General features: G+C 44.4%; 1 protein-coding gene across 3 annotated transcripts in view; it reads left to right on the forward strand.

The window, feature by feature from the left end:
- usp5 (ubiquitin specific peptidase 5 (isopeptidase T)) overlaps positions 1 to 5,408 on the forward strand; it is an 18,406-nt gene extending 12,998 nt beyond the window's left edge. The window contains exons 15-20 of one of the 3 annotated variants that reach the window (XM_030783857.1): positions 1,029 to 1,226; positions 1,691 to 1,834; positions 1,965 to 2,107; positions 3,868 to 4,018; positions 4,914 to 4,998; positions 5,275 to 5,408. In XM_030783857.1, the coding sequence (XP_030639717.1) occupies positions 1,029 to 1,226; positions 1,691 to 1,834; positions 1,965 to 2,107; positions 3,868 to 4,018; positions 4,914 to 4,998; positions 5,275 to 5,368 (815 nt within the window). In that variant the 3' untranslated portion in view covers positions 5,369 to 5,408. The remainder of the gene's footprint in view (positions 1 to 1,028; positions 1,227 to 1,690; positions 1,835 to 1,964; positions 2,108 to 3,867; positions 4,019 to 4,913; positions 4,999 to 5,274) is intronic. The other 2 variants (XM_030783856.1, XM_030783858.1) reach the window with 2 other exon arrangements.
- Positions 5,409 to 10,757: the final 5,349 nt, after the last annotated feature.

Here is a 10,757-nt window from a genome sequence, read left to right on the forward strand (position 1 = left end):
GTGTTCACATATGCATTTATCAGGTCTGTGGAGGTGTTCACGTATGCACTTATCAGGTCTGTGGAGGTGTTCACGTATGCATTTATCAGGTCTGTGGAGGTGTTCGCGTATGCATTTATCAGGTCTGTGGAGGTGTTCGCGTATGCATTTATCAGGTCTGTGGAGGTGTTCACATATGCATTTATCAGGTCTGTGGAGGTGTTCGCGTATGCATTTATCAGGTCTGTGGAGGTGTTCACATATGCATTTATCAGGTCTGTGGAGGTGTTCGCGTATGCATTTATCAGGTCTGTGGAGGTGTTCGCGTATGCATTTATCAGGTCTGTGGAGGTGTTCGCGTATGCATTTATCAGGTCTGTGGTGTTCGCGTATGCATTTATCAGGTCTGTGGAGGTGTTCGCGTATGCATTTATCAGGTCTGTGGAGGTGTTCGCGTATGCATTTATCAGGTCTGTGGAGGTGTTCACGTATGCATTTATCAGGTCTGTGGAGGTGTTCGCGTATGCATTTATCAGGTCTGTGGAGGTGTTCGCGTATGCATTTATCAGGTCTGTGGAGGTGTTCGCGTATGCATTTATCAGGTCTGTGGAGGTGTTCATGTATGCATTTATCAGGTCTGTGGAGGTGTTCGCGTATGCATTTATCAGGTCTGCGGAGGTGTTCACGTATGCATTTATCAGGTCTGTGGAGGTGTTCACGTATGCATTTATCAGGTCTGTGGAGGTGTTCACGTATGGAGGTGAAGAAAGAGAACAGACTATCTCTCACATTACACCAACACTCTGCTGTCCGTTTAAATAAACCACGCACAACTCTGATGGATTACGGAAACAGTTTCAGACACGAAGACTCTGAGTTTTGGTTATTGATCTCAGATAGATTAGGGATTGGATTATCGATCATCTGATGAGTAAAGATTGCTTTATGGATAATCTGATGATTTCATGTTGGTTATTGATCTGTGATAGATTGGGGATTGCTTTACGGATCATCTGACGATTTCATGTTGGTTATTGATCTCTCATCAGATGTGAGCATAGATGTTCCTGACACGTTGGATCTGAGCGCGCTCCGCGCCACTGGACAGCAGCCAGGGGAGGAGCTTCTGCCCGAGGTGGCCCCGCCCCCTCTCATGACCCCCGACGTGGAGGTCAAAGGTATCCTGGGTTCCCACGGCAACGAGGAGGACGACTCTCTCTACTCCCCACTGCTGTGTCAGTCTGTCTGTCTTTACTCCCCTTTCTCCATCTATCCATCCATCCATCCATCCATCCACCCTCTGGTCCATCCATCCATCCGTCCATCCATCCATCCGTGTTTCTTTCTTCTGGCTTTTCTTTCTTCCGTTCCTGTTGTTTTGTGTCTGTGTGTGTTTTTTTTCTTTTGTTGTACGTTTGGTTAAGATGAGTTTTTGATACATAAGTTACACATTATCTTTGATTTACCATTGTGGGTTTCCTATTATTGGTATTATTATTGTTGTTGTTATTATTATTATTATTATTATTATTATTATTATTATTGTTGTGTTTTTCTGTGTTTCACAGTGAGTTTGATTTTATATTTCCATCAGTGTGATGTGAAACTGTAGATGTCATATCAGCTCTACCCTGTACAGGTGTGTCTCTATGTTTAGATAATGTTGTATCATTTTCTCCTGTCTCTCTCTGTCTCCCTGTCTCTCTCTCAGCCCCTGTGCTGGATGACTCTACGGTGATCCAGCTCTGTGAGATGGGTTTCCCACTGGAGGCCTGCAGGAAGGCTGTGTACTATACTGGGAACACTGGAATCGATGCTGCCATGAGCTGGGTGATGGGACACATGGAAGACCCAGGTAGATGACAGCAGGCTCACTGTGTGTGTGTGTGTGTGTGTGTGTGTGTGAGAGAGAGTAGATTCCAAACCAGATTTTTATTCTTAATTTAGTTCCTGTTCAAATCGTGCCCTGTCTGTGATTTCTGTAGATTTCGCCGCCCCCTTGGTGTTGCCAGGCAGCAGCTCCGCCCCGGGGACAACGCCCACGGAAAGCGTATCAGAGGAGCACCTGGCAACCATCGTTTCTATGGGCTTCAGTCGAGACCAGGCCACACGCGCCCTCCGTGCCACGGTCAGAGAAATGTCCCAGTGTTGTTTTCTCTCTGTCTCATCCCTCATTCATTTACCTCTACCCCTCTCATACAACACTCTCTTCTCTCTCTCTCTCCTTCTCCCCAGTGTTGTTTTCTCTCTGTCTCATCCCTCATTCATTTACCTCAACTCCTCTCATACAACACTCTCTTCTCTCTCTCTCTGTCTCTCTCTCTCTCTCTGCCACGGTCAGAGAAATGTCCCAGTGTTGTTTTCTCTCTGTCTCATCCCTCATTCATTTACCTCAACTCCTCTCATACAACACTCTCTTCTCTCTCTCTCTGTCTCTCTCTCTCTCTCTGCCACGGTCAGAGAAATGTCCCAGTGTTGTTTTCTCTCTGTCTCATCCCTCATTCATTTACCTCAACTCCTCTCATACAACACTCTCTTCTCTCTCTCTCTCCTTCTCCCCAGTGTTGTTTTCTCTCTGTCTCATCCCTCATTCATTTACCTCAACTCCTCTCATACAACACTCTCTTCTCTCTCTCTCTCTCTCTCTCTCTCTCTGTCTTTTCTCTCTGTCTCTCTCTCTCTCTCTCTCTCTCTCTCTCTCTCTCTCCCTTCTCCCTTTTACCTGTTCTAAAACAGAAAACGTTTGTGTGAAATACCTGTCTGTCTCTCTCTCTCTCCCTCCCTCTCTATCTCTCTCTCTTCTCTTCCTCTTCTCTCTCTCTCTCTCTCTCTCTCCCTCTTCCTCTCTCTCTTCTCTCTCTCTCTTTCTCTGTCTCTCTCTTTCTCAGTCTCTCTCTCTCTGTCTCTCTTCTCTCTCTGTCTCTCTCTCTCTCTCTCTCTCCCTTCTCGCTCTCTCTTCCTCTCTCTGTCTCTCTCTCTCTTCCCTCTCTCTCTCTCTCTCTTCCTCTCTCTCTTCACTCTCTTTCTCTCTCTCTCTTTCTCTGTCTCTCTCTGTCTCTGTCTCTCTTCTCTCTCTGTCTCTCTCTGCATGCCTTTCTCTCTCTCTCTCTTTCTTCTCTCTGTCTCTCTCTCTCTGTATGTGTTTCTGTAGAGTCATGTGCTGTCTCTCTGCGTGTCTCTCTGTAGAGTAACGTGCTGTCTCTCTCTGCGTGTCTCTCTGTAGAGTAAAGTGCTGTCTCTCTGCGTGTCTCTCTGTAGAGTAACGTGCTGTCTCTCTGCGTGTCTCTCTGTAGAGTAATGTGCTGTCCTTCTGCGTGTCTCTCTGTAGAGTAATGTGCTGTCTCTCTGCGTGTCTCTCTGTAGAGTAACGTGCTGTCTCTCTGCGTGTCTCTCTGTAGAGTAACGTGCTGTCTCTCTGCGTGTCTCTCTGTAGAGTAACGTGCTGTCTCTCTGCGTGTCTCTCTGTAGAGTAACGTGCTGTCTCTCTGCGTGTCTCTCTGTAGAGTAACGTGCTGTCTCTCTGCGTGTCTCTCTGTAGAGTAATGTGCTGTCCTTCTGCGTGTCTCTCTGTAGAGTAACGTGCTGTCTCTCTGCGTGTCTCTCTGTAGAGTAACGTGCTGTCTCTCTGCGTGTCTCTCTGTAGAGTAACGTGCTGTCTCTCTGCGTGTCTCTCTGTAGAGTAATGTGCTGTCCTTCTGCGTGTCTCTCTGTAGAGTAATGTGCTGTCTCTCTGCGTGTCTCTCTGTAGAGTAACGTGCTGTCTCTCTGCGTGTCTCTCTGTAGAGTAACGTGCTGTCTCTCTGCGTGTCTCTCTGTAGAGTAACGTGCTGTCTCTCTGCGTGTCTCTCTGTAGAGTAACGTGCTGTCTCTCTGCGTGTCTCTCTGTAGAGTAACGTGCTGGAGCGGGCAGTGGATTGGATCTTTTCTCATCTGGATGATTTGGAGTCCATGGACGTGTCTGAGGGGGGGCGTTCTGAGGGGGCCAGTGAGGGGAGTCGGGACCCACCACCCGGACCCCGCGTCAGAGACGGGCCTGGGAGTGAGTCTCTGCATGCTCTACTGTCTGACTGTGTGAGAGTGTGTGTGTGTCTGAAAGGAAAGTGTGTATAAGTGTGTATGCTGAATACCTGTCTCTCTCTCTCTCTCTCTGTTGTAGAATGAGTTGAATACCTGTCTCTCTCTCTCTCTGTTGTAAAGTATGAGTTGAATACCTGTCTCTCTGTATCTGTTGTAGAATATGAGTTGAATACCTGTCTCTCTCTCTGTTGTAGAATATGAGTTGAATACCTGTCTGTCTCTCTCTCTGTTGTAGAGTATGAGTTGAATACCTGTCTCTCTCTCTCTCTGTTGTAAAGTATGAGTTGAATACCTGTCTCTCTGTATCTGTTGTAGAATATGAGTTGAATACCTGTCTGTCTCTCTCTCTGTTGTAGAGTATGAGTTGAATACCTGTCTCTCTCTCTCTCTCTCTCTCTGTATCTGTTGTATGAGTTGAATACCTGTCTCTCTCTGTATCTGTTGTAGAGTATGAGTTGAATACCTGTCTGTCTCTCTCTGTATCTGTTGTAGAGTATGAGTTGAATACCTGTCTGTCTCTCTCTCTGTTGTAGAGTATGAGTTGAATACCTGTCTCTCTCTCTCTCTGTTGTAGAGTATGAGTTGAATACCTGTCTCTCTCTCTCTCTGTTGTAGAGTATGAGTTGAATACCTACCTGTCTGTCTCTCTCTGTTGTAGAGTATGAGTTGAATACCTGTCTCTCTCTCTCTGTTGTAGAGTATGAGTTGAATACCTTTCTCTCTCTCTCTCTGTTGCAGAGTATGAGTTGAATACCTGTCTCTCTCTCTCTCTGTTGTAGAGTATGAGTTGAATACTTGTCTCTCTCTCTGTTGTAGAGTATGAGTTGAATACCTGTCTGTCTCTCTCTCTGTTGTAGAGTATGAGTTGTTTGCCTTTATCAGTCACATGGGCACGAGTACAATGTGTGGACACTACGTCTGTCACATCAAAAAGGACCAACAGTAAGTATGCACACACACACACACACACACACACACACACAGTCACTCACTTTCTCATGTTCACAGACACACATGCAGGGAACAGTGACTGGTGACTGTGTGCACACACGGACACACACAGTCACTCTCAAAGCACAATATTAAATATTCTAAATCATTACTAGTGATAAATTCAGAGGAATTCCTTAGATATTCTTGTCTCTCTTTATTAACCCTCTCTCTCTCTCTCTCTCTCTCCCTCCTCCTCTTTCGCTCTCTCTCTCTTTCTCGTGACAGGTGGGTAATTTTTAACGATCAGAAAGTGTGTGCCTCTGAAAAACCACCCAAAGACCTGGGATACCTGTACTTCTACAGGAGAGTGGCCGAGTGAACAACACACACACACACTCTCACACACACACACACACACACACACCACACACCACACACTCACACCACACCACACAGACACACACACACACCACACACACACCACACCACACCACACAGACACACACACACGCACACCACACACACTCTCTCTCACACACACACACACACACACACACACACCACACCACACACTCACACCACACACACACACACACACACACACACAGGGCACCGTCAGAGCTGCTGAGAAAGAAAGTCAGATCCAACTGTCTGAACTGGTTCACCGTTTGTACTCAAGTGTCTAAACCCTCACACTTCCCAGACCTGCACTCACAGGGAGGAGGGGAGAGGTCTGAAACCAGAAAAGAAAAGTCTTTTTCACCGGCCCGGTCCTGCCTTAAGCAGACCCTGCAGGCGTGGCGTGGGATTCAGTCCGCTGGCCCGGTCCTGCCTTAAGCAGACCCTGCAGGCGTGGCGTGGGATTCAGTCCGCTGGGTGTGACGGGGGAGCGCGACATACTGACAGTCCCGGCTCTGTGGACGCTCTCCCTCTCCAGTGCTCAGTCCTGAGCAAGTTCCCGTTCCTATGGTAACATCTCTCCGTTACGGCCAGTGCGCTGGGTCTCGCCTCAAGGCACCAAAACACAATACAGCGAATACGCGACCAATCGGAACGCCTTCCCCCGGCAGTGCTTTCTGACCTTCTCTTTCTCCTCTCTCTGATTGGATAGTGGCTATTGTGATGTCATCGCTTCTATAGCCAGTCACCATGTTGCTCCCCCTTTTACCTGTTCTAAAACAGAAAACGTTTGTGTGAAAGCAGTTTGACAACAAACAGAAACAAATATTAATTAATCACAAAGAATGGTATCATAAAGCGAAATAATAAAAAAAAAGTCTAAACAAAATAAAGTTCATTTGAAGCAGGTGGTTGTTCTTTCAGCTGTGGTGAGGGAAGAGGATGCTGGGCTTTTTTTAGGTTTCTCTGTTTTTTTTTTTTTTTCTTTTTCTTTTTTTTTTTTTTTTGGAAAATGAATAAATTTTGTTCTTTCTTCTTTCTGCTCAGAAAAAATAAAGGATGTGTTTTTGCTTCCTCACACTTGTGTTTGTGCAGTGAAATGTGTGTGTGTGTGTGTGTGTGTGTGTATGTATGAATGTGCTGTGAAGTGTGTGTATATGAATGTGCTGTGAAGTGTGTGTGTGTTCAGACAGATAGATAGATAGTTGGCTGGATAGATAGGTAGGTACAGACATAGACAGATTGATAGATAGATAGATACATACATACAGACATAGATAGAGGGACAGACAGATAGATAGATACACACATACATACAGACATAGATAGATTGATAGATAGACAGATAGATACACACATACATTCAGACATAGACAGATTGACAGATAGATAGATAGACAGACAGACAGACAGACAGATAGAGGGACAGATAGATAGATAGATAGATGCAGGGACAGACAGGTACTTTATTCCCTTTGGAGAAATTCATGTGTCCAGTAGCTCGTACAATGTAGATTAGAGGCAGGTATGCAACAAACAACAGAACGTACACAACAATACACAATAACCACCAACAACGAACCAAACAGGTAGTGCAGAGAGAATACACAACAATACACAATAACCACCAACAACAAACCAAACAGGTAGTGCAGAGAGAATACACAACAATACACAATAACCACCAACAACAAACCAAACAGGTAGTGCAGAGAGAATACACAACAATACACAATAACCACCAACAACGAACCAAACAGGTAGTGCAGAGAGAATACACAACAATACACAATAACCACCAACAACAAACCAAACAGGTAGTGCAGAGAGAATACACAACAATACACAATAACCACCAACAACAAACCAAACAGGTAGTGCAGAGAGAATACACAACAATACACAATAACCACCAACAACAAACCAAACAGGTAGTGCAGAGAGAATACACAACAATACACAATAACCACCAACAACAAACCAAACAGGTAGTGCAGAGAGAATACACAACAATATCAGTGATGCGCTTGTTTAAAAGCAGAGTAGTTCTCAGAGCTTTACTGCACAAAGTCCAGCGTTCAGTTACTGCACAGAGATTACAGACAAAACACAATACAATTAAAAATAATAATAGATACAGAAATACTCACTCATTATCTAAGCCGCTTATCCTGATTAGGGTTGCGGGGGGTGCTGGAGCCTATCCCAGCGCTCATAGGGCGAAAGGCGGGGAAACACCCTGGACAGGTCACCAGCCCATCACAGGGCAGACACACAGACAAATGGCAATGACAATGTTTCTGTTTTTTTTGCTTTTTTGCAAAACTCTGCACACTAACCACAAAACCTTACACCAAACCAACAAAACATTATACTTCTTTTGCAAAAGCAAACAAAACTCTTGCAAAACTCCTCAAACCCTTTTAAAAAATGATGTTTCTGCGTCAATACAGTACACACAAACCATCATTTGAATAAGCACACAGAGCACCAACTACACACTCGATGATTGCTCGCACCCATTGTTCTTTCCTTCCGGGGACGCCCGCGTGGGAAACGTAGGTCGTGGGCAGATGTAGTTGTTGCTTTCGTATAGCTACACATATGCTGTCAGGCAACTCTTTCACTTTTTCCAAGCAGCGCTCGCTGTCCTACCTGGGTTTTACAAAGCATCGCGCGCAAAAGAGAAACAGCGCTTCTCACAGACCACGCGCGACCGCTTTTCCCTCAGGTCCGACACCGTAAGTAGCCAATGGCAATTAATTACTATCCGAGTAAAGACTGCGCGCGACGATCGTTTTCTCTAAATAAGAACTTGAAATCTGAAAATCTAATAAATGTGGTTTGACGTCTGTCGTCTCTTGTTTTTGTTTCGTTTTTTATTCTTCTTAGTTTAAAAGCTCTAACTGCAATTGTATGAAAACTCGATGGAAGTTCCTACAAAACTCCGTGTCGATGTGAAACCGTAAATAAGTAAAGTAAGTAAACCTCACCCTGGTTCATAAAAGATGTGCAGTTTGCTTTGCACGGCACTGCGCCATTAAAATGTCATTTTCTCTCACCAACGTGTTCTACATTATCCTGAGTCTAAAATTGTTTTTCTCTGTGAGTGTGGTAATTTTCCAAACCGATTTCCTAATATTGCTCGACTACCTGGCACAATCATTTCAGTTTTATTTATTACTATTATTAGGGGCCAAGCACCGAAGATGCAGGTACCTACTGCAATCGTTAGAATTTTTCACTATTATTATTAAGGTTTCCTGAACGGGAGTCTACGGCAGCCCAAAGAACCCCTATGGTAGATTTTGATGAAATTAGGCATTTGGATAGAAGACAGTCCAAAATATCCAGGCACCAAATTTGGCGTCAATCCATGCATCCCTGTAGCGCCACCAACAGGCCAAATTTCAAGGTACGTTTTTACTTTAACTTTTGAACCGTTTGTCCTACAGTTGTGACCTTTCTCCACCTTAGTCCGTGGGTCTTGACGATTCGAAAGCATCCATTGCCATTAATTTCTGCCATATGGGATTTTCCATCAAATGTGTAAAATATGGATGTGTGTATGGCACATAACACACTATCAATACGAATAAGGGTAATCAGTTATGATTTTGATTCTCCACCGTTTTGAATTTTTTGAAAATCCTATATTTGCAGACTAGTCCTACTGTTGATCCCATCACCACAAAATTTGGTACGTATCATCTGGATAGGGGTCTGACCAAAGGTTATCAGAGGACTTTTGCTAGGGCAAACAATATGGCCGCTGTCTTCCAATGAAATTTGATGGCGGAGACTTTCAAAAGGAAGTGAGCCATATGTCAGCAATGCTTGGTTGTTATTGATGCCAAACTTGGTACATTTCACTGTGATGCTGAATACTGGGCACCCACCCAGTTTCATGAAATTTGCCGATATGGGGCATTACACCAGTAAAACACAAAAAAAGGATAAAAATACCCATTACTCTGCGAGGACAGCAGATATTTCAACCAACCGTCTTGTGCACCATCACAGCAAAGAACCCTAACTGGGATATTATGAACCCTAGGAGTCAGCCATTGTGTTTGTGAGCCATATTGGTATTAACAATTTTCGGTGGGTTTCTATGGAAGCCCATCGAATCCCAGAGTGGATCCTAGGTACTCTCATAGAGCACAGTCCATGGTATCGAGGCAAAAAATTTGGGGTCATTCCATCATTGCCTCTAGTGCCACCAACAGGCCAAAGTCCAGAGCACATTTTTGCTTCTAACTTTTGAACTGTTGTGATCCTTATTTCCTCTGAATCCCTGGGTCATGATGAGTCAAATGGACTAATTTTTTCAATCAAAAATCACCATAATGGATTTCCCACCCTATTCAATTTTTCAAAACAACTCCTTTTGATAACTAGTCCTAGACTGTTGAGCCAATCACCACAAAATTTTGCAAGTATCATCTAGAGAGGGTTCTGACCAGAAGTTAACAAAAGGATTTTACTGGGCCAAAAGATATGGCCACTCTCATCCAATGAAATTCGATTGCAAAGACTCCAAAACAGGAAGTGAGCCATATCTCAGCAGTTCTTGGTCAGATTGATGCCAAACCAAGTACACTTTATTGCCAGGGGAAATACTGGGTACTCACCAAGTTACATGTGGGGTGATATCCCAGAAAAAAATTAAATCAAATGCCTATCACTTTGGAACCAAAATAGATGTTTCAACTTTTTTTTTTTTTTGTAATGAAAAAGGACAAAGTCCTAAACTACCTGGAAACATATACCGTGTCAGTGCTACAGCTGTAAACATTTAAGTTATCATTGCACCAATCAACTATCTGTGTCTATCTTGCTATGAACAGAACACATAGCAACGGTTGTGGTCTACTGCTGGCTGCTAGCCTGCTAACGCTAGCTTAGCCTCCCTGCCAATTCACAGCAACAGCGTGTTGATAACTACCGTTATCTTTCACTGCTGGCAACGCCATAGCCAGGAGTTTTCACATACCGAGGTCAAAAATGGCTGACAGCCCCCACCCCCCCACATTTAAGATTATCACTTAGAACTAGGGCGACCCTATGTTGGTTTTCAGAAAGGAGGACAGGGTGGGGGTGATGCATCCCCCTCCTAACTTATGGGAAAATTTGAGTGCGCGTCACTTTCGGTTCCTGTTGTTGTGCATGTAAGGCTGATGGCTGACAATACCAATGCAATGTGAAACTGCATCTGTACTTAACTGTCTCAATACATAGCCGGCTAGCCTTTAATTAGACAAATAACTGCATTAGAACAGTGGCAAGATGACCTTATTTGTCTCCATTCAAGTTTTGGTGGCGTTACGGGTTTCTTAAGGTCTCTTGGCTGTTGCTGCGGTGTTAAC

Source organism: Chanos chanos, chromosome 9 (genome assembly GCF_902362185.1).
Source record: "Chanos chanos chromosome 9, fChaCha1.1, whole genome shotgun sequence".
Lineage (NCBI taxonomy): Eukaryota > Metazoa > Chordata > Actinopteri > Gonorynchiformes > Chanidae > Chanos > Chanos chanos.